The sequence below is a fragment of the Homarus americanus genome, unplaced genomic scaffold (assembly GCF_018991925.1).
Source record: "Homarus americanus isolate GMGI-L3 unplaced genomic scaffold, GMGI_Hamer_2.0 scaffold7626, whole genome shotgun sequence".
Classification (NCBI taxonomy): Eukaryota; Metazoa; Arthropoda; class Malacostraca; order Decapoda; family Nephropidae; genus Homarus; species Homarus americanus.
The window spans coordinates 16,273,001-16,297,013 of NW_024718273.1; the positions used below are offsets into that span (position 1 = coordinate 16,273,001).

The 24,013-nt window shown below is 38.4% G+C and overlaps 2 protein-coding genes across 3 annotated transcripts; one reads left to right on the top strand and one right to left on the bottom strand.

Moving 5' to 3' along the window:
- Positions 1 to 53: 53 nt before the first annotated feature.
- On the bottom strand, positions 54 to 5,165 carry LOC121859462 (lactosylceramide 4-alpha-galactosyltransferase-like). Of its 2 annotated transcripts, XM_042356286.1 has the most exons (8): positions 4,908 to 5,165; positions 4,291 to 4,441; positions 3,869 to 3,967; positions 3,514 to 3,710; positions 2,225 to 2,448; positions 1,764 to 1,961; positions 1,175 to 1,391; positions 54 to 159 (listed from the first exon to the last, which is right to left on the bottom strand). In XM_042356286.1, exons 1-7 carry the CDS (start codon positions 4,993 to 4,995, stop codon positions 1,248 to 1,250), a joined length of 1,101 nt encoding a protein of 366 aa, XP_042212220.1. In that variant the 5' UTR covers positions 4,996 to 5,165; the 3' UTR covers positions 54 to 159; positions 1,175 to 1,247. The 2 variants fall into 2 exon arrangements, with proteins under 2 accessions (XP_042212220.1, XP_042212221.1); XM_042356287.1 differs by lacking the exon at positions 1,175 to 1,391.
- Positions 5,166 to 8,508: 3,343 nt separating this feature from the next.
- LOC121859463 (F-box only protein 9-like) lies at positions 8,509 to 23,745 on the top strand. The gene is made up of 10 exons (XM_042356288.1): positions 8,509 to 8,644; positions 12,166 to 12,255; positions 13,427 to 13,741; positions 14,827 to 14,971; positions 15,386 to 15,528; positions 16,507 to 16,670; positions 17,774 to 17,962; positions 18,251 to 18,347; positions 19,780 to 19,923; positions 20,858 to 23,745. The coding sequence occupies exons 1-10, from the start codon at positions 8,642 to 8,644 to the stop codon at positions 21,050 to 21,052; spliced, it is 1,485 nt and encodes a 494-aa protein (XP_042212222.1). The 5' UTR covers positions 8,509 to 8,641; the 3' UTR covers positions 21,053 to 23,745.
- Positions 23,746 to 24,013: the final 268 nt, after the last annotated feature.

The window sequence follows — 24,013 nt, forward strand, 5'->3', positions numbered from 1 at the left end:
TTTCGGTTTCATAAAGTTAGGTAAGAACAGTAGGAGAAAAGCCAAACACAGCGTTACAATAATGACTTATATAATAAACTATACAATCAGAAGTTGGTTATATGAAGACAGGACTTGGTTGTGGCTGGTAGCGGGGTGAAGAAGATGGTCGTCACGGTCCTGGAAGAAAGAGGTGGTCCTGGATGAGAGTGTATTAGATGGAGAACTAGAGAGAGAAGGCCTTGTCCTTGTCTGGACTGCCCTTATACAGACCTTCTCATGGATCAAATAAGAATATATAGGCCGGGTGTCTCCAGAAAAATGTCCCTGCCTCCACCCTCCCAACTCAAATTGTCTCAGGGAGGCAAGGACATTTTATTGGGACACCCTATCTATATCCTCTGGGAATACCGCAGTCGTCCCATTGGCCAAGGACTACACATGGGTAAGGAGTGACAAGCTTAGAAAATTGTAAGGGTGAAATTTTTTGGGAATGAGGGTTGTGAACTGCTGGAACATTGTGCCAGTCTTATGACGGCACCGACCAATACTGGCGCAGGTACAGATATTTATATCCTGGAGCCAGTGCAATGTCCAGTATTTGCCAACAGTGCATAGCAGAGACGATTTATGGAAGCATTTTATTTCTCTCTATTTTTCTTTCGTTATACCTTATTTATATTAATATGAAACAGAGTGTATAGAGGGAGGTGTGGGTGTGAGGAGAGCAGCTGAGCGAGGGTGAGAGAGCAAGGGGGTGGGATGCACGGTCAACCCCAACACTTTCAGATTGTCTCGTTCACATGAAGGCTGGACAATGCACACGGACACGATGCCACCATTTTCATGATATTCCGCGCATACTTCCAAGAGGACGTGTTAATCCCTGCAGTTGCCCGATCAGCACGTTGAGCCTCTCCCACCCTCCTCCCCTGTCTCTACCTGGTAACTCCGCCCAAGAAAACAGTGCAAAGATTGTTGATCAGTGTGAGATTACTCCAGAAGTGACAATTCATCCCAGAAAAAAAAATGATAAGAGAACTGGCAAATAACGGTGTTGATCACTGTACAAGACCTATGCAGTAACTAGTCCAAGGTCAACGGAAACAATGGCTAATCGTCACACTACCACCATCACTACTTTGTTTATGGCATTTTCTCTTTTTACCTTTCTCATCCCTCAACCAACACTCACCTCAATCAGCAGTGGCTGGTAGGTGGGTTAGTGGTGGGTGGGTAGGTGGGTTAGTGGTGGGTGGGTAGGTGGGTTAGTTGTGGGTGGGTAGGTGGGCGTGGGTGATGGGGCAGAAAGTCTTGGCCGCCTGGTCGTAGATGCTACTGGATCCCCTGAAGAAAGGCTGACTGCGACTCATCTGGTTCCATATGTGGATCATGTACGAGTGTGGGTACCTCTGTGGGGTACACGTGTTGAACAGGTGGTAAACTGGACTTAAAACAGGTGGTAAACTGAAGTATAAATGACCTCAATCAGTATTTCTGGGGGGCAGGTGTTAAGCAGGTGTTAAACTGAAGTATAAATAACCTCAATCAGTATCTCTTGGGGGGCAGGTGTTAAATTGAATTATAAATGACCGCAATCAATATCTCTGGGGGACAGGTGTTAAGCAGGTGTTAAATTGAAGTATTAAATGACCTCTATCAGTATCTACGGGGGCTGATGTTAAGGTGTTAAATTTAAGTTAAAAAAAACAGTGAGCGCCTCTGTAGGGTACACCACACAAGACATTCTTAATTCCTCCTTGATAGTCACCAGTTTAACTTACCATGGTGAGGTCTCTGGGGGTCTGGCGGGTGAAGAGCGTCTTCCACACAGGGGCGGGGACGGGGTAGAAGGCTCTGATGGGGAGGAGAGTGACGCCGTGACACCGAGTGGCAGCTCCCGTCACTAACACTTCCTTCTCACACACTGCCTTCATCACATGCGTCAAGGCTACAGGTCCACTGGCGCCCCACCTGTTCGTCTGGCGGAGGACACAGGAGTCATCAGTATCATAAACGAGTGTCACACCTGGTAGAACACAGACGAACGTTCGCTTGGCGTAACTTCAATAAGCCTCTTATAGTTGGATGCTGAATTCTTGTATAAATATATGTTAATCACATTGATATTAGAACAAAAATTTAAAGAAAGAGAAGCTCATGAAGAGGCAGCAATTTACAGTCCTTTGAGTCTTGATGCATCTGATCAATGCTTTTTTTTCAGAGAGAGAGAAAGAGTACTCACCTTAAAGGTCTCTGCAGCATACTCCATCACCCGACGAAGGACAGGGTGGTGACTGTCGAAGTGGAAGACGCCGGAGCCCAGGGTGGACCTCTCCTGCCAGCCTATCACGTTGGTCAGGGAGGCCAGTGACCTGATGCACACCACGTCTGTATCCACGTAGAACCCACCCAAGTGCCACACTAACCCGAGCCTCATGAGGTCTGCCAGGTTTATCTCGGGCCAACCTGGAGTGTGAAGAATCGAGAGTAAATGGGATAAAGTTTACCTACAATAATCAAGTCAACACAGAGACTGAATGATAAGGAATGGGTTGCGTCTTATCTACACTACATCATCCACATTGGTTATTGAAACTCAACCTCAAAATACTCGTCTGATGTGTTAGTACAATTATAGATTAGGATTATATAATACACATACAGGAATTATCACACGGTTATTATTACTCAGCTTAATATAGCCGAGGTAAGTCTGAAAGATTGAGATTATTTTCATATTCCTGGACACGAAACACATCTTCCACCTCTGCTCCTTAAGGCTCCACTGTTCTACACTAATATAATCCTTCATAGTCATATAATTATGATACTTTATACCTGAACTTGTATGTAGTGTTTCTGTCATGTCAAAGTTAACACTGTATATGAATAACACCCTATGATAAACTGTATATGTATTTAAACCTAAACATGTACAGTCAGTCAAAGATGCACCGACCCCACCCTGGATCTCGTGCTGGCAATACTTGGTAAAGTAAGGCTGTATGTAAAGGTGATTGTGATTGGTGGATCGATTTTCGGCTGTATCACTGTCAGGATCAATATTAATGACTTGGTAACTCGACTACAGTATAACGAGGAACGAGGACTGCCCAAGATTCTCAGGTCAAATTATCTTCATTATTTAAGCAAATATAAGAACATTTGGAAACTTCTTATGACCTTAAATAACAATTAATAGATTATTATTATAATAAATCTACCAAAATATCCTTTTTTCTCAGAATTGAAATTTAAGGGGTTTAACTAATTAAGTACTTTCAGAATAACACACAAACCCTAAATCACACCTTGGAAACCCATAGTTGATTTTCAGCAAAATCTAATTTTTGGCCTAAAACCACCAAAAAGTAAGTCTTACAGTATTTTAAGGTGTGCAATTTTGCTAATAATTATTTATAATATTTTAAATAAGTATTTTTGTTAGATACTTTTGTGGTGGTGTGGTAGTAACTCAGTGGTGTGTCAGTAACTCAGAGGTGTGTCACTCATTTTGTGGTGGTAACTCACTGGTGTTGTGGTTCCAGGCGGTGGAGGTGTACAGGTCCATCAGTGGTGTGTTGTAGAACACCTGACGCAGGTCCACCGTCACCACCCTCAGGTTGTGGTAGTGCTCCAGCAGGCGACCAGCCACAACCTGCCGCAAGTCCACCACCTGTGACGTCATGACGTACCACACTACCGCTTGCGGGTTCTGCCGCGCCAGACTGTAGCAAGGAACACACAACGATGTAACTCACTCAAAATGAAACACAAAAATGGATTCTTAAAGTTTCGTCTATATATATTTTTTAATTTCAACAGCCGAGATTATAACTCATCTACTGTATGGAAGAAGTGAGTGAGTGGGGTGAATGCACAGTACCTCTCCAGTGCACACCAGACGCGGAGGTTAGGGTTGACTGCACAGGAGCTCTCCACTAGCAGGATGTTATTAACACCCTCCTGCTGCGCCTCCTTCAGGCTTTAAGATGGGAGGGATCAATGATAGATAACATTACAACCTGTCCTCATTTACATACTTCTTACAAAAGTATGTTTAATGACAAAGCTACATAAATGATCACAATTACAACATGTTCCTATTGAATATACAGTATACATAAAAATGTTCTACACATGAAAAGCATACATTTATTAGTCACACTACAAAGCTATGTATGGAACTGTAGACAACCAAACTAAAGAAAATTATTTTCCTTGAACGAATGGCGAAAGAGAGAGAAAGTGATTAAAAAAACTTATCACATAAACTCAACCACCAACACAAAGACAGCAAAGCACTACCTAAAGATATCCACGAGTTTGAGGAAGTGTTGGTGAGGAGTCTGAGGACCGCTCGGCGTACGGCAGAAGGAAAGAGGGTCATTAACCTGCTCATCTTTATCCACCTGTACATCACCTTGACTGGGTGAAGGTGGCGGGGGTCTTTTTCCCTCTGAAAAAAAAAGGAAAACGAAAATATATCTAATTTGGCTGAACTCGGTGTTATTTTGCGTCTGTGGTGTTATCTGTCTGTATATTTATCTGTGTTTATGTTCATGTGATGCTATTTTAAGTATTTAATTTATGTTGTATTATATAGTTGAAGTGACAGACAGACAGACGCACAGGCAATTTACGGTACTGAGCTTTGTAATGCTTGACTCAGTGGTTCATTCCATCTAAAATCAAACAAATTGAGCAGTGGCTTTTAGCAGTTCGCCAAAGCTTAATGTCATTTTTTTCGTAGATCTTAACACTTGATCCATTTATCACAAATACAGTCAAGGAATCGCCTAAAGATAGAAACCTTAGCTTATATCACATGAAGATTAACCACCCTAATGCTGATCTTACATAACCTCCCTGGTAGCGTTAGGGTGAAATAAGTGTGTGTGTGTGTGTGTGTGTGTACAACTCACCTGGGGGACGGGAGGTATACAGTAGACACACCAAAAGGATGAAGGCGCCAGCAACACGTAACGCAATGTATCGCCTCCATTGCCTCATAATTCACGATCACAATTCACTAAAATCTCGTTCCCATGATTCAACGATTTTAAATGTTAATCTTGAAATACATCTAAGAACGAGTCACGTGTGTTACATTGCGGCAGAGCTGAAGCGCCCGGAAACAGCTAAAACCGTCTGTTGCACTATACTGACTTGAGTTTCACAGACTCACCACGTCACGCACCCCTCCCCCCCTCCACCTTCGGACTGCCGTGACGTGGTAGTTTACACACACTTGCCAAACACAATATATTTGTTCTTAAAGTAACTCTAGGCGTTCTTAGATTTAGACAAGGATCATATAGCCCTTCGGGAGCATTCATTGACGCTGTGCCTGTCTCCTTGGTATTCCCCCCCCCCCTGTTTCCTAGCTCGTAACGGTACCTGTCCTTAATTCTAATCGACTTTGCCTCCTCCACAGTTCCTTTTCAAAGGGGCAGGGAAAGTACAGTACTCCAATTTTGGTTGTTTAGGATATTTAGACATTGACACAAAGGTTGCCCAATTAACTTTGTATTCGGGCTTCTCATAGATTTGCCACTTTAATACATTGACGCCATCCTTACCACACCGATATTCTTGGAAGAACTTCCCTCTGACAGCAATACTGTATATCCATTTATCAGAGGATATGCAATGAAACGAAATAACAATGGATATAAAATGGTCTGATCAGTGTAGATCAAACTGTTGCCTTTGGGGAAAGGATGGCAGTAGAATTTATGATCAATCTTCTTGGAGGTTTTCTTAGCCACTAGGGAAAACTCTTATAACGATGGAAGCACTACATTGACGAGTAGAGGAAAAGAATATGACCCATAAAACCGAGGATGGAAGTTAGTGATACCATTCTTTTTGGAGGGGGGGGGGGGAATTTCATGTTCGTTAACTTGTTATCTCGCCCAAAAAATTTCGAGGGATTTGCATTTATCTGAGATCTTCAAGTATGAACCATCTTCTATATATATTATTCCTTCATCACTCTTTGATGCATATAGAGACGTACACAAGCTGTATTGTTGAACAAGTTGGTCATATTCACAGAGGATTCCTCTCCCGTTGACGCTCACCTGGTAGATGGTAATGAGGCTTATATTTTGTGACCAAGGAACGCAATAATACTCAGCTTTGCCAAGGGATTTGTTCATGTACTTGGTATCATACCTCACTCCTACACTCTCAAAGGTGAAACAATTCAACCTGCCAAAGAGAATATAATGAAACGTGACAAGGACAAGAAATCATTGAATCACTTTTTGATTGGGGAAGAAAGTCCATTTACTTCTGAAGAGGCAGGTGTGCTTATTATGGGTCATCTGCAACTTCAACGGAAGAAAAGGCACACCCTTGTCTTGACTGATGCAGGGGCGGATCCAGGAATATCAAAAGGGGGGGTCCAAAAAGTTGTGGGTGAGGAAACATGGCGAGGGCAGCAAGCCCACCCTGCTTAGGTGGGGGGGGGGGGGGGATGTGACTATAAGCCCTCCCAAAAGATTTTTTGAAGTCTGACCAATATACTCACAGATGATCTTCTGGAAGACGCTCACGCCTGTGACTCCAGCTCAATAGCCTCTTCTCTACTCAGACGGTGGCTGTGTGTGGCAGATAATTGTGCCCGAAAATTATATACTTGTTGATTTTTCCAGTATCTATCTAATTTTGCTTCAAACTTTTCCACCGTCTCCACATTCACTACCCACTCAGGTAACCCATTCCAGTTGTTGACAACCCTACTCGTGAACGAGTGTCTTCTGAGATTTAGCCTCGCTCTTGTTTTGTAGATCTTCTTTGAGTTCCCCCGGGTAGTGTCAGCCTCCCTCATCTGGAACATTCCTGCTGTACATGCCTGGTCATAAATGCCACACACTATCTTGTATGTTTCCACTTGGTCCCCACGAGATCTTCTGTACGCCAGTGTCGGTAACTGTAATTTCCTTAGTCTTTCCTCATAAGATAAATCCTTGATCTGTGGTACTAATTTGGTAGCCCTCCTCTGTACATTCTCTACTGCTTCAATATCCTTAATGAGATATGGGCACCAAATTTGATTAGCATACTCAAGGTGTGGCCTAACCAGAGCAGTGTACAGAGCCTTGAATATAGGTGCATCCAGATGAACAAAAGTTCTTCTAATAATGCCCACTATTTTATTAGCCTTGTTGATTTTCTCAGCTAGATGGTCAGAAAACGTCAGCTTAATAAGAAATATATAGAACTTTCCCGAACGACTGTACTGTATGTAAATAACACCTAAGAGTCGCTTAATCAGTCTCAGGTAACTCTACACACACCCTCTCTCGCTCTCTCTTACCTGCGCACTTAATTTTAGGAGATATTCTGAAGTCAATAGTAAATACTTTTTACTATACAAAAATGCCTGAGTACAATACTGCATTAAAGAAAAAGTATTGGAATTTTCTGATGAAAAGGGGGATCTGAGCCCCCAGGACCCCCCCTGGATCCGCCCTTGTGAAGACACATTACTGTACATTTTCTGGCAACACAACCACAATACTCGGGCGTCTATGAAAAAGTTCATTACGAAAAAATAATGAGATTTGCGCAACAGCCTTGACATTAGGTGACAAACGCCTTGATTTATTGTCTTATAGTCTAAGCGGATGTGACTTTTTATTGAATCTGTTCCATACCTCATCCAGAACAAGAAAGGATAAAGGAAGGCTCCAGTTCCTGTCCCCTCTGTATGGAAGTATAGAAAGTTAACAACACGTCGAAAAATTAAATGTCTACCCACGATAACTGACGCTGCACTCCAACGCATTAATTACACCCACAGGAACAAGGTGTTTGGGTATATAAAGTGAAACTCAGACGATCCATATATGACCAAACTCCCTCGCTGGGGGAGGGAAGGAGCCTTACAACTACGCAGTATTTTTAACACCACAAAACTATTTAATTTCATTACTATTAATATCATAACTTTTCATTTGGCTAGAGAGGAAAATATATAGCACCAGTCCTAGCACACCGGTCAAAGCAAACACTGAATTAATTTGGAATGTTAAATATCAGGAGAAAATTAGATTATTTCCAGAGATATGGTTTATCAACTCACCCGAATAAGCTCGCATACAATAATTTCTTGATTTTAACTTCTATTCATGCTCTATGATAAGTTGAAACTACGCTAAAAATCTATTCTTTTTAATATTCAGTTACCTGTGTGAAATAATTAATCATATAATCATTAAATAAATCACTTATATCAATGAATTATAGAAACCGGACAAGTGTTCATCCTCGTAAACAAATCATTTCACGCAAGACTCACCTCTATAGCCCCACGTATACTATAGTCAATGTTAGGATCATACCACGAATCTAATTATTAAACCAATATTTGTATTTAAATAAAAGATACAGATTTATCACAATCTAAATATCCTATGATAATTATTTTAATGTTAGGATAAATCTGGTTGCTTTATGTATCCTAAAACATAAGAGGATGATATTCTGCTTAAGGACGATAAGGTCGAGAATCACTTAACATCAACACACTGATCCTGGAGCGCTGTGAACATGGCAGCCGTTGTAAGGTCGAGAATATATTTCTCTTGTGTTGTACGTTTCTCTGACCGTGAATCTATTGCTTGAACTAATCAGCAAGCAGATAGATATGGTAAGAATGATATGGTTAATGTATAAAGCTTCCCACTGTTTGTAAACTGTGTTAATTGAAGTGGTCATTTGTAGCGGCTCACACATGGCTCAGAATTTCACTCATTATTTGTAAGTATTTATTGGCATCAGGTTAAGTCACCCTCAGTTGGCTGCACCTGATGGATGTAAGGTTGATGAGGGAAACTTGTAAGGGCGCCACTTCATTAGTAGAGTTAAATGTCAGAAGAGTTGGTCACCTGGGAGTAGTGTTATCCAGATAATTTTAGGATTTTAAGTTACCACCATCTGAGAGAGGTTTAGGTTAGGTTAGATTGGGTTAGGTTAGGTTAGGTTAGGTAGAATTGTTTTTTTTTTCGATGGTTTTTGATGTGTTTTGAACGATTCTGAACTACTGCCACATAGGTAGATGACTGAAACGATAATTTTACCCAACCGGATAATGTCTGAGAACAACATTACTACCAGAAGGAGTTGTTCAATTTCTTTAATTTTTTCCTCAGATGTTCTTATCATTAAACAGTAGTAGTATTTTGGTGTTATTTTACTCTCGGACATAGCACGACCCAAAATTATAAACTACTGAAACATTCAGCTCTCCCTATTATGAACATTTTGAATACCATTTTTACCATTCGGAAATGGAAAGTAGCGACACGATTGAATTTAATTGATTTTACAATAATGCATGTGTTTATATCACGCATGCGCAATGTTGACTGACGTCATCCAGTCGTGACCAATTATATCGATCTCGTCACGCGATTTTTTTTCGACCAATCACATATGAATTTTTTCATAGGAAGCAGCCTGGGTACGGATTTGAATTTCAATCACCAGTCTGACAATGGTGGTTGGGTGTGATTTGTGCTCCTATGATCATTTTAAGTTTATTGCCGAGTTTTGCGAGAAAGACAATCATGTTATCCAATTCCTACGTAATCACGGTTAGGCTACATTTGGTTAGGATAGGTTAGGTTAGTTTAAGCTAGGCCTACCGGGGTCCGGGGACGGAGCCCCCGGCTAGGGGTTAGGTAAGGTTACGCTAGGATATGTTACGTTAAGTTGTTAGGTTATGTTAGATGACTCGTTTTTGTGTTCATTAATCTTTTTTTTACTTTTTGTATTTATGGTTCTTTATTATTATTATTATTATTATTATTATTATTATTATTATTATTATTAATATTATTATTATTATTATTATTATTATTATTACATTTTTGCCCCCCAGGCCCCGATGTGGGTCAGTGACCTGTCCCCGGGTGGGCTAATCCCCGTAAAAAAAAAACAAATAAATGAAAACGCCCGATTTCCCAGGCTCTCCCCCATTATTGTTGGGGGGTCAGGGTGGGGCAAAAACGAGCAATTTCGACAAAAATTAAGGTCAGATTCGCTTAAAACACCAAAATCAACCCCTAGGGACTCATGTCCTAAAGTAAAAATTTACCAGTACAGTACTGTATTTTAAAAGAGACAACATTTACCTGAACCTAATAGAACCTGACCTAACTAACCAAAGAAATTTACCTAACCTTACCTAACTTCCTACCTGGGGTCAGCGCCCCCCGCCATGTTAAACAGAAAGTACAGTACAGGTACTTATTTTGATGTCTGGTACTGATGAAAGCAACTTTGTTGAAGTGTCATGGTGCAATTTTACATTTTTTGTGGATGTGAAAGTACGCTCGGACCAAGCAGGTCAGTTGCAAACAAACTGAGCAGACGACAACACGCACTGACTCAGCAGAGTTTTCAGAAGAGTATTTACGATAAATAATTAGTTGCTTCACGTAAAAAGCAATTACAGACATAATTTTATTTTCATATACTGTAATCAGTTTTTCACCATGTGTTACCCCACAATTTCCCTCATCCTTCATGTCCTGCTCACTATAGGTGATTTACATTTTGTAAATAGAGAAAATGGTTAATTATACTGTATTGGACTAACCCGTGAGCGAAATTGATTGAAAACAATTATAAAAACACCGGATTTTTACTTCTAAAATAGTGGACACTGTTGTAGTTTGTGGAAATATGTTAAAAAAATTGATATTTTTAAAATAAAAGTTACTTAACATTTGTGGTTATGAAAAACAGACCTAACCAAACAAAGCTACCTAACCTTACCTAACTTCCTTCCCGGGGGGCACGGTATATTAAACAGAAAGAACTTACTATGATATTGTGTAATTTGAGGCATTTTCTGGACGTGAGATGTATAGGCGCTTACTGAGCCCGGGCAGTGGAGTGATTTGTGATTGAGATGGCGGGAAACTTGAGCCACAGCGTCGATTAAGTAATGAATGACTGTTTCCAAACAACAACTGTCTTAGCACACAAACCCAGTTCTATTTCACAGTATTGCTGTGAGCAATACTTTCTACTTAAAGGAACGATGCCGTGGACTTTGAAAAACTTTAGGGTCTCGGTGTCTTTATCCCTAAATTCGCAAATTACGGCCATATAAGACCAGCGACGACCTTCAACGTCATGCTGAAAATGAAACTGCCGCTGGGAAGAGACGACACTCATCTCTAGAGTGCTGCCTCAATACCGCCGGCAACACAAACTAGTGCATGCCTAGGCGCCTAATTATCCCTGAAACGAACAATTTCCACAAGAAATTATTATTATATCAGAACTCACTGATGAAAATATTATGGGAAAATAAACAGTAATAAAAATAACTCGCTTGCGGGTTAGTCCTATAGTATATTAACCGAGAAAATCTAAAGAAATAAAAAAAAATACTTAGAATTAAAATAAAAAGTTGTTGCCTCATTTAAAATACTTACTACTGTGTAATGATAAGAACTTCTGTGGAAAAAATTTACAAAATTGAACAGCTCCTTGTGGTTGCCATCAATAATTTAGACAATTTTAAGACACTTCTTAATACTGTACTAGACTCTTCTGAGAACATATTGTGTGTCACCACTGTGTCTAATTTTCTTTCCTGAAATGCAGGGAAATTGTTCACATCCTCTCCTGTGAATACTGAGGAAAATAATTTGATTAACCTCCCCGCTTTGACCTGTTCTGAGTGTGTGTAACTGCCATCTTCAAGTCTCTGATCTGAGACGCCCACACGTGTCTTTAATTTGAACTTGGTGTAATGGTACAATAGAAAGCCTTTGGGTATGACTTGTCCTCACTTGCAATCTGCCTCTGAAATACTTTTTGAGCCCTTCAACATTTCAGTAAGTACATTTTATATATACAGCTCCTTCCCGACTTACGACGGGGTTAGGGACCCAAATTCAGGTCGTAAGTCGAAAATGCTTAAATTATACATAGAAAATCTAAAATGGGTGAATTACAAACGAAAATTTTGTCTGTATAATGACGTTGGGACTCGAAAATACGTAATTTGACAAAATTTTGGTACGACTGAGGCGGGTCGTAAGTCGGGGAGGAGCTGTACTGTATTTATGTAAACATATTATTTTTATTATACTTTACTGTACTGTATAATCTTTTGATTTTTAAATTTAAACAGATTATGGATTTTTTCAGGCTGACACCAGAAATTCTGCAGGAGCTGATGATGACATTGCTCTTGGTGACATAACTGACCACAGTGTATCTGGTCCTGAGGGCAATCAGGTATGTGGAAGCAGCTGCTTGCCAACTTTTTTATTTGATTTATTTACAGTTACAGTATTTCTATATTTCATTTTTTTTCACTTCAAACAAGTTGTATAGAACAATCTGTTTGACAGCCAATTAAGAGTGCCGGCTGACATAAAAGAGAAAAATGGTGTTATTTCTTTGACTTCCCCAAACATGAAATGGTGCCAGAGTCCTGGACCGTACTGCCCCCACAATGACTCACTAGGCTGACCACTGCCACACACGATGTAATGCATTTATCTTGTCACCCGTTTGCTTTGTTTTCACCGTTATTTAGGTAAGTTATGGATGTTATAATTACATATGCTGTGCAATACAGTATGTGTGTATTATTTGTTAGCTATAATTCACTAATACTGTACAGTAATCTAATGATCTACAGTACGGGTGATACACTGTACTGTACAGCTCTACGATGTTAATGACGATTGTTTACAAGTTGGCAGCACGTGGTTGTATAATGTCCAGTTAAATTTTTTCTCCAAAAAATTGCTTCCCTTAATATGTCTTAAATAATAATATACTGTACAGTAAATAAGAATTCGATGATTGTACTTGTATTCCCGGGGGTAATTAGTTTGCTTACATGATCTTAGAGGACACGACAAAATATTTATTTATGAAATTTTACCTAAAATTACCATATAAAAACTACCTGTATGTTTCATTTTCAGCTCATGATTTCATGATGGAATATAATTTTTTTTTTATACGGTACAGAATACTTATTGAACACTAAAAGTATGAAAAAGCTTATGGGTCGTAGTGTTTCTTACAGTGATGACCCAGCAGTTTTATTATATTTTCTTTCATCAGTGGCCATATGTTACTTTTAAGAAATACTGTATTAATGTCAGATATGGAAACTTTATGGTTTTGTGTTGAAGAAAACGTAGTAAAGGACCAGTTATCATTTTTGTATTTTACTGGAAAATTGACGACCATCAGGAATACAGCTGGAAAGTAATTACAGTTTGTGGCTAAAGGGTGAAGGCACAGAATCACTTTTTGAAATGCCTGTACAGTAGACATGCTTGGGAAGTTAGTAACAGTTAATGCAGGACTACAGGTGTGGAATTACTTGCTGTATCTTGAAGAATATGTTTGTTTGTTTGTTTGTTTATTTATGGTCTTCTGTCAACAGGATCCAGAATCTGTGCTTGCCACATTCCGTGAGGAGTGGCAGCGGGAGTTGGTGGGAACTCCCAATCAGAAAGGTCTCTATCATGCACCTGCAAGATCTCCCTCAAGAGGGACATCCAAGGGAGTCTTTCAGGGATCCCAGGGGCCTTCAGGTCCAGCCAGAGGAAGCCCAAGAGTTGTGCAGAGGACTCAGACTCCAGGGACTGATGGAGGCAGCAGTGGTGGGACTGTTAGTAGTGGTGAAAGTGTTGGGGGCAGTGGTACCGGTAGCACTGGAAGAGTGGAAGAAGAAATAAGACCTGACATTGAACTAAAGGTAAGAGATAATGAAGATGCAGCTCATAATGCTGTTGTATTACTTATACCTTTCACTCTTTATCCTTATTCTAAAAGCTGTCTCCAGCGATCCAACCCAATAGCTTGTTCATAGTCAATGGTCATCTCTATACTGTCCCTTTCCAATATAACTCCCAACACTTGTTCATACTCACCCTCCTCTCCAGACATTAACTCTCTCATCCACCACTTTGAGTTCACTGCTTCTGTCCCCCTATACAGTTTTTAATTATTGTACTGTAACACATCATCTACCCTCTCTACTATTAATAATAGCATTACAGTATCAAAATACATTATCATCCATTTATTGCTCTCTGCCATCCTTTTCCAACCTCATACTGTACTTCACAATGAACTTCTAGTGACCTTCCTTACAGTTTTTATTTATAAAAACATGACACAACCATAGAAACAACACAACCATGGCTGATCCCATCTTCTTCCTCACCAACTCATTCCTCCATTTGTCCTCGCACTCTTTATTAGAAATTTCTTCTCCTTTCATGAGTGTCCTTCCACTCCCAAATATTTAAATCTCTAGATCATATAGCAGGAATACTGTCTGCATATCTGTAGGTACTTATCATATTGATCTTCAGCTACAGTAGCTACCTGTACTAAAGATATGAACTAGTTTTATCCACTGTACTATAGGGTTATTGCTGCTAGTGTTTGTGCTTTTCCAAAATTGGGGTTGACTAGAGTTAGATATACCCTGTACTTTACCAGTCTGGAGTTATGCTGCTTCAAGTTTGGAAAATTGGGTATTGGCCTTATTTTTATATAGATCTCCTTTGAGCTACCAATTGAAGGGGTCTGAAACTTGTGGTTTTCAATGCTCTATTTCTTGTCTCTTCATGCTAAAATATTTATTTCTTCTCACTCTTGCAAGCCCCCTTCATGTGCTGGAGGATAGACAGAATAAAGAACAATTACAAATTTCACTTTCACTTGCTTGTGTTTCTCAAGTCCAATTGCTTTGACATTTATGGTAATTTTAATTTCTGGTTTTAGTCCTGCACTTACGGAATATAAACTACAAGATGAATTTAAATATTGCAGGCAACTGAACTGTTCAATAAAGCAGTGGAATTGGAGCAAAGTGGGCAGCTGTATGAAGCCATTCAGTTCTACAGACGAGCCATGACCCTTGTTCCTGACATTGAATTTAGGGTTCATCGTCGAAATGTTCTGGAGAGGAATGAAGGTACAGACACATAGACATTTTTATAACTAATCTGTGTATTAATTGTAATGGGGTTGTGTGAGAGAGAGAGAGAGAGAGAGTTAAGTGCCACTTGTGTCTTATGTTTCTAACTAGATGTACAGTGTGAGACAGCCGTCTGTTGTACTTTATGAAATTACTGGTACACCACATACTACAGTATTTCTAATGATTTATATAGTACAGTATACTCACAATAATATTACTTTCCCACTCTATCTTACTTATTTACTAAATCTCTAAAGGACAGACCTATTACATTGTTGATCTTGGTTTAGTTATCTAGCACTTACCCACCTCTTCACTTCTACTTAATTACAGAATGCTCATGTAAATTCTAGATTCACCTTAACACCCAGGGAAATTTACCTACCAACAGTACAGTTGTGTTTTCAGGGTACCGTGGGACAGCTGTTGAAAGTGAAGATTCAGCAACTGAGGATGACCTTGATGAAGAGGAGCTGCAGGACCTGGTCATGCGATTCCAAATGCTCATGGCTCCCACTCAGGCAATGTGTGTGCCACAGTTTGACCAGGAGGTAAGAAAGGTACTCTTAGTTAGTAGTACCACAGTATAATGTAACCAAGAGGATTATTTATATTAACTTTTCAAGATGTAGTTGAAAAGATACTTTTGAATCTTACCATCACAGTATATCCATCACATAATGATAAACACTGAAGGTTTGTGTTATGTCTTCTCAGGATGATGTGTCATATAATTCATAATAGATGTATTGATTTTTATTTCCCCCCCCCACTATAGAATATCACTTGGTTAGTTACTCTTGCCTGTCCGTCCACACTAATAGTCAGTTCAGTAATCAGCAGTTTCCATCTTTATTTACCAAACTGATTGTACTGTACTGTATTATTTTTAACAAATCACGGGTAAAATCGTACAATAAACCACTGTCATCTAATTCATCTTTTTTCAGACCTAATCATTAAAAGTCTCCTCTTAAAAGGAAAGCTCTTTGAATCTATCTGTTCCTCAAGGTGTTTCTGCCATACAATCTTTGTCTGATTCTGTTCATCTTGTTGTAAACTGGTTCAAATTCTCTTTTTTTTAGAGTTCTTACTCTCCTGTCTTAATGGTAACATGTATACAGACCTTATGTTTTTTAAGAGATTATTAACCCTAAACATTCTCATTGTTCTTCCAAAATGTGGAGCTGCAGCACATTTAAGTAAAGGCACCCATAGAGATACCTTTCCTATCAGTTTCCACAGTTGTTAAATCACCTGTGGATGGTAGAATGATGACAGTCTATAATTAATTTTACAGTGCCTGAGTATGTAGTACAGGGTATATGTTTCCTCCACTGTGGGTGGTGGTTTTAGGTTGATATGAACCTTAGCCCCAGATGGACTATGGTAATTTGCTCTGTTGACTTAAAGATAAGGTAAGATGACCATTGCTAAAAGAAACTTGCTGCAGCACCACACACCACTTATTTTTAGGGGAGGAAGTATTATTAGAGACATTAGTTTGTCTCACATTCTGTTTATTCCAGGCTCCACACATATCATGTTTGCCACCCGAGATGCTGGAGCGTATCATGTGCTGGGTAGTTGGCAGTGACCTGGATATGCGCTCATTGGAACAGGTCTCTAGAGTGTGCCAAGGCTTTTACCTGGTGGCAAGGAACCCGGAGATATGGCACAAAGCCTGTCTCAGGTAAGAGAAGTTTTGTAGGGCTTTGAAATTGTCGATTGTAATTGATAATAGTAATTTATTGGTTTCTTGGTGTGGATGGGTAATAAAGTTACACACATTTTTTTCCCTCCTTATTCATCAATTTTGCTCATGCCTGGGCTGGGTACAGTACTTACATTTCCCCAACCAATCCCTTGGCCCAGAGAGTCTGTGTGTGTGGCCTTTTCTTTTCATGGGGAAACGATTAAAGTCACTGTCACTAAAGAAGTGACCAATGGGTGAAACATTTACATTGGGTGCATTTGTGTTTCTATAATCCAATAGCAAGAATATTTAAATGTCATTAGTGAATCTGAAGATATGGAAAAAATTAGCATACACTTCATTCATCTTGTGATTCATGATATGTTTACATGTTTTAATATCAGAAGACCAGTTGAATGCTCTTTTTTTCAACTGTTTAGGAATCTTTTGCCAAACATCCACTCTCCATACTGATATTGGTGAGTATGGGGTCTCCTGGGAGGCCCATTTCTTTGTGTGAAATTGTTGTTAAGCATAGCAGATAAGCCAGAAGCCCTGACAGCATTAAATTGCTTAAAGTTATTTTTGGTTCTTCTGTAGATAAGGGTAAAATTTTTATACTGTAAAAGATTTTTTATATATTTGAATGTGATAATTTTAACTCAGAAAGAGATATACTGTACGAAACAAGGTGCCACACCAAGATGTCTTCAAAGTTCATAACCTAATGACTTTATGTCACTCATTTAGACATTTGCATTAATTTGCTCCAGCAGAATGTGATTAGTAACATGGATATTTTTTAGCTTATTAAAAACAAGAAGCTTGGTGCATAATTTTTATTGTGTGTAAGAATTAGGGGTTTGGAGGTATACAGTAGTAAGTACACAAGTGGGGTGGTGCTTATTGGGCACTCACTGTTTTCATTAAGTTTGGTATTTGATGATGTTAGAAAGAAGTAGATGAATAAATAGAACTTGCTTTGTCTTAACCTTTGTCCAAACATATCCATATAGTATTTGAAAGAAACCAAAAAGTTTATTGTACCCACTTTCACTGTGTGTATAAAGATTGATGTAATTGTGGATTTCTATCCTTAGGATTTGGGGGATCAACTGTGGAGTGTTGGGTGCATTTGGGTCGTGGCGAGAGATGTTCATCCACCGACCTCACCCACGCTACAATGGCTGTTATATTTCTCGCACAACGTACTTCCGTGCCGGAGAGAGTAGCTTCCAAGACCAAAACTACCAGCCGTGGCACTTGGTCCAGTATTACCGATATGTGAGGTGAGCACATAGGTACCCTCTACACCGTCACCAAGTACGGTCCACCTAATAATGCAGATATCTATTGCTGAGTGTATAAGGAGGTAACCCAATTCTCCAGTCTAATTAGGAATTGAACTCTTGACCATTTGCTACAAGGTAAGCAATTTATCTCATAAGCCACATTAAAGGAAAGATTTTTACCCTGTACTTGCTATGGAGACCAACTGACATACAATTTGTTAGTATGCATGCATTTTTTCCATACAAAGTGTAATGTTTTTATATAATAGGATAAATCTCTTACAGATTCTTCTCAGATGGCGTGGTCACCATGTTGACTACTGCTGATGAGCCATCAGCTGTTGTGTCGCATCTGCGAACTAGAGAAGTGAGAAATCCACAGGTCAGTACTGGGAAAAATTTATAATATGGAAGAAGACAGTGAAACATACGTATCTTTATCTTGTGAGTACATTTCTACTCCCTGAGTATACAGTGAATTATTCCCGTGAGTAAGATACTGTATCTTAACCCCATGAGCATGACGACTTAATCCTTTTAATACTGTATATACAGAGTATAGTGCAGTGATGGTTCGCTGTGACAATATTTATCATTGTTTTAATGGAACAAAAACATAATTTGTGACATGATGAAATTACAGTACAGTACCTGTATATGAAATTTGTGACCAAAACAGCATTTATTTGATGCGAGACAAAAGGGGCAAAGAATAAATAATCTGGTTTTTTTTTTTTTTTTTATTATTATCAGTTGGAGAAAAACATGTAAGCCTATTTAGGCTGATATGGTAGTAAGAGGAAGCATTCAAAGTTGTTTTGCTTGGCTTAGGATAAGTCTTTGTGTTACATAAGAAAGTACCCTTGTTATTTGTGGGTTTACCATTCGCAGTAAGCAGATAGTAGCTAGCTCACAAGCCTCTGCGGGAGCACTGAGAGTTACCCCCACGTGCTCATAGCGTCTCCACTCTCTTGTTTATGCTGAGCCGTTGTCCCCACTGCAGCATCTCTCATGATGTGCTCAAAACTTTAGTGTTTTTTGTGCTAAATGGCCCCTAAAAGACTGCCTAGTGATAGTGATAAGAGTGTAATGAAACATAAAAGGCAAAAGTCAGTGATGACCCTTACCAAGAAAGTTCAATTATTAGATAAGTTAAAGTAAGGAATGAACGCCGCCACAGTTGGCCGGTAGTTTGGTGTGAGCGACTCCAGGGTGCTGTAGATTAAGAAGAAAGAACAAGTGATTCATGACTGTTACAGCGAGTAAATCTTACGAGGGCTAAAGTAGTGCAGACTGTTCGTGATAAGAACATAGTGAAAACAGAAAAGCTTTGAATGTTTGGATTGCAAACCAGCACTGCAAATGCAGGGGGGCCCCCAAATTTGCTGATTTTTGTTTTGCTGTCCTCTATTATTCGTGGATGACACCCTGGATGTATCCAAGAATGTCTGTGGGTAGTTTTAAAGTTGCCGGCATTTTTGAAGCTGGGACAGGGAGCCATTCATTCTAGAGACAGCAATTTCCTTTACCTGTATTGTAAATGTGTGTGTGTGTATTTAGACACACACACATAAAACATACAAATAAATGATAATAGGAAAATACTCTCATAAATAATCTGAAAAAATCTGATTATTTCAGAAATAGGATTGAAGGCATTGGCATATGCAGTATAAGGTGATTACTTGCTAACAAAGTCTAGTTGGCTTTGAAATTGTCAGATTTGTATTGGATAAATCTTCTTTTTATATATTATGCCATATTTTTTTTCTTAATTAAAATGTGTAATGTAGGAATGTTGATTTTTACTTCAGGTACTGCGAGGACATTACCGCATACATGGGTCAAATGTTTCGCTGATTTTCAAGCGACGGTCTCGGGAGATGATGAGTAATAGGAGGAAGGGGCGCAGGCGTATAGGTGGAACCACTGATGTCGCTGAAACCATCTTTCAGATTGTAAGTTCCATCATTTCATTCTTTATTACCAGAATATACTGTTGCTGTGCTTAAATGGCATTGATGGTAAATTTAAGTGCAGGTGTAGGACCACAGGTATTTATCCTTGGGATCTGGGGTTGCAAGATAGGATTTTTGTCCGGGATTTGAAGCACCAGGCCTAAAATATACAGTACACCATCTGTAATTGGCTGTTGTGTGGAGTGTTGGTGTTGAATTGTTTCTCTTGATTCTTTTTACATTTTTTTTATGTACTGTCACAGAGCCAAGTGCATTTATTTATATTTATATTTATGTAGCCTTTACCTGTCTCTTTGTCCTTTTGTATTTCAGTTATTTTCTAGTATTTCTATTATGTAAGTCTTCATTGACAGTACCTCTTCTAATTTTGTGGTTGACTAGATACCCCACAGTACTGTGCAGGCAAAGGTTGTTGTTGATGCTTCAGCCAGACCTTTGCAATTCCATTATATTTTCACTTACTTAAGTTACCTTTGATGTTTTTCTCCTATTACTATATAACGGTATTCCTCAAAATGGAGAGCGAGTTTATTTGGCCTATGGATTCAACTCCTCCCACTATTGGTCTACTTACTAATCATTACAGTTCATAGCTGTTGATCAGTGGGTGGTTATTAAGTGAGTCCCATGACTGTTTTTGCAGATTCAAAAACAATGTTTTTCTCTTTTCATTGTTTAATATAATAAAATTTTTTTCCAGTTTTCACAAATGAATAATGATTGAACATTTCAGCAAACACATTATGTATTACTGTATTTGTGGTGTTTTTTTTCTCAATTTTTTTATTAGATTGTGTTCATCCTTAGTCTTGAAGATTCAAAAGACATCTGTTAGTGAGGCAACGTATGTTTGAAAAAATAATGTAACTAATAATTTAAAATGTTTTGTTCTGTTTATTGTTGTTTTTTACAGGAGTTTGAGATCCGACCAGTAAGAGAGAGGCCTCACTGGATGCTAGTGTGGAGGAATTACACCATTATTTCTGTTCATTTTGATGACAAACAGAATGTATCACATATTGACGTCAGTGATACCAACAAGTTTCCATTTTTGGCTTTTTCACGTGTTAAGAGCTTTACATTGCACAGTGATATGCCTCTCATTTAATTCCCTGTGGTAGGTATTTGGCCAGGATTATGTGTTAAATTGTGCAGTCTCATATCCTCGAACTGATCCTTAACCCCATGCTTATTACAGCTCCTGATGACTGTGTTAACGTGTATTGTTAATGCCGTACATTGATATAACAGCTTGTCTGTGTGGTAAGGAAGGGGTTAAGCCATTAATACTTTTAGATGGAATTTTATTGTAACTTGTGGTTATTTGTAATTAAATTTAATGACTCCGTAACAAATCTAATGTCACTTCCTTGGATGGGATTGATCTTATTGGATGAATAGATGGATTAGTCTATTACTCTGATCAGTATTTTAATTATTAAGTGGAAGATCTTGTAATGTTTGTCATTAATGTTTACCGTTATGCATATTAGATCTTGCATAGTGTGCTCTACATTCTAAATTAGTTTGTACACGAGTAACCAAATGAGTGATTGGTAGGTCCCACATGATAATTTTGGGATATGTTCTTTGTCTTAAAAGAAACTCATGCACATTTTCCCCTGGAGAAAATGTATTTGCTTAAGGTAAGCCTTGTATGTCTGAAAGTTCAAATTTTATGTGGAAAAGCCCTGATATTTTTCACAGAAGAGCATAAGAGTGTTTCCATATTGCTTATGTATCCTCTTTTATTAATATTGATTTTTTGTTAAATTACCTATACTGTCATTACAATTGAAACAGTAAACAATTCTATTATGTTGATCACTTCAGATTCGACATTGTAGCTTTTCATCATAATTTTCTACTTTAGAAATTTCAGACAAACCAGAATTAATGAGTTGACAAATAAATATCTATTTGACTTAGGGTTTGTATGCAAGTGGAAAAGAACTGCCTACTTGATACACCATTCCAGGAAAAAAATCCTTGGAAACAGTCTTAGTACAAGACCAGTAGTGATTTCATGTGATCATGTTAGTTTAAAAAGTTCATTGTTTAAGTATAAATAGATTAGCACTTATCTAGTACTGTTGTATATTGATTGTAGAAAGGAAACATACCTTATTAAGTTTTAAGTTGCTAAAGGGAAAATGAAACTTTCATTGATCACCTCTGCATTTGCAGACAGTAAACTAACCTGATGTTATTTTAACAGTGTAGGAATAAAGGGACAAGAGAGATGAAAGCAGATATGTAGTGTTAAGGTGACCTGGAGGTTCCTGTATTGTGACCACCTTCCCTGGAGGAGTGAGCCATCATAGATAAGATAGATACAGGTGTTCTGTATTTATCCTTAACTTTCATAGTTTATTGATTGTGTTACATATAGAGGTGAACAAGAGATCATTTCCTTTCCTTCAGTACAAATACTGTATTTATTCTACAGTGGCTGTCATAAGTACAGTTCACTGTAATTGCATATTAACGACAACAAAGATTTTCTACTTCACATAAGTGAACTTCTGTACCAGATCACAAAAGAATGAACAGAGCTGTTTCCTTTAAAATTTTGAAATACAGCACTTATTGGTGTTTGTATTGTGAGCAAAAACTTTGTTGGCCTGCTTTGGGGGTAACTACCACTGAGCAATAGTACATGTTCCTGGTAAGATCAACCTATTTGTATCAGTCTTATATTATGACTCTTAGTATTACAGTATTTGATCTTGAAGTATTCAGGTGTGTGTGTGTACCTCTGGTATTCCAGTTCCAGATTTTAGGAACTTATTTTCTTTGTATTTGGATAGACTAGAATGTAAAGTGAAGCTTTATTCTCACATTTGAGTTCAAAATGCTTGGAACTGATTGTTTATATTTGAGTAAACCAAAATATAAAATGAAACTTTTAAGTGTATAACTTGAGTCGGTGTTTGTCAAGTTCAAGATTGAAATATATTAGTTTTATATAATAGAGATATACATTATTGAATACCTGTTTGTTGTGAAACATACACAAATTATTTATAAAGAATCCGATTAAGGCCGTTAATTAGACCTTGATTGTATATTTTTTAAAAGAATGTTACTGTATCAGAATTGCCTTGATCTTATATGCCTTAGTAAAGTCATATTATACAAATAGGAATCAATGTTAATGTTTTGGTGTACATTGCTGTAAGATGCAAGTCTGTACCCATCATGATATGCAAAGTATATATCAGTTACATTACTGTAAGGTAGTGTACATCAAAGGTATTCAGTCATGCTATTTGCTCAGTTCAAGTTGGTTGCACCATTAAATTCATAATGTTGCAACTTTTGTCAAATAGTATCTTAGATTTTATCCATCCATGTTGCTTTTCTCTTTATCCTTATTTTCTTGTTTTGTTTCTTTATTTCAAGTAATAGGGCAGATGGTTTTACAAGGAATTCTGTATAAGTATTTATAGGTAAGCCACAATCCTATTTTGGAGCTGATTTTGGAGTATGTGAACGAGCAATGAGGAGTGACGTGTTACAACTGACCTCGGTATGTCTCCAAGGAAAATGCTTCTTGGATCCTATATACTGTACAGGTATGTTTGGGTATTAGGGTGCTGTAATGATTTGTTTTTTATACACCTACAGAGCAGAAGATATTATAATGTATCATTGTCAGCCTGTAAAACTCTGGTATAGTTTCGTGTTTATTTTTTATTTTTATTTTATTTTTTATTTTATTTATTACAGTACAGCTCCTCCCCGACTTACGACGGGGTTAGGGACCCAAATCCAGGTCGTAAGTCGAAAATGCTTAAATTATACATAGAAAATCTAAAATGGGTGTCTCTTCTCAGCACCACAAAACTCTCACTTTTAAGCTTGTTAGCCATTTTAAAGTGAATTTCAAACGAAAATTTTCTCTGTGTGCTGACATTGGGACTCGAAAATACGTAATTTGACAAAACTTTGGTATGACTGAGACAGGTCGTAAGTGCGAGTGGTCATAAGTCGAGTAGGTCGTAAGTCGGGGAGGAGCTGTACTGTACCTTTACTCCATTCTTGTGTGGAGTGGATTAAAGAGCAA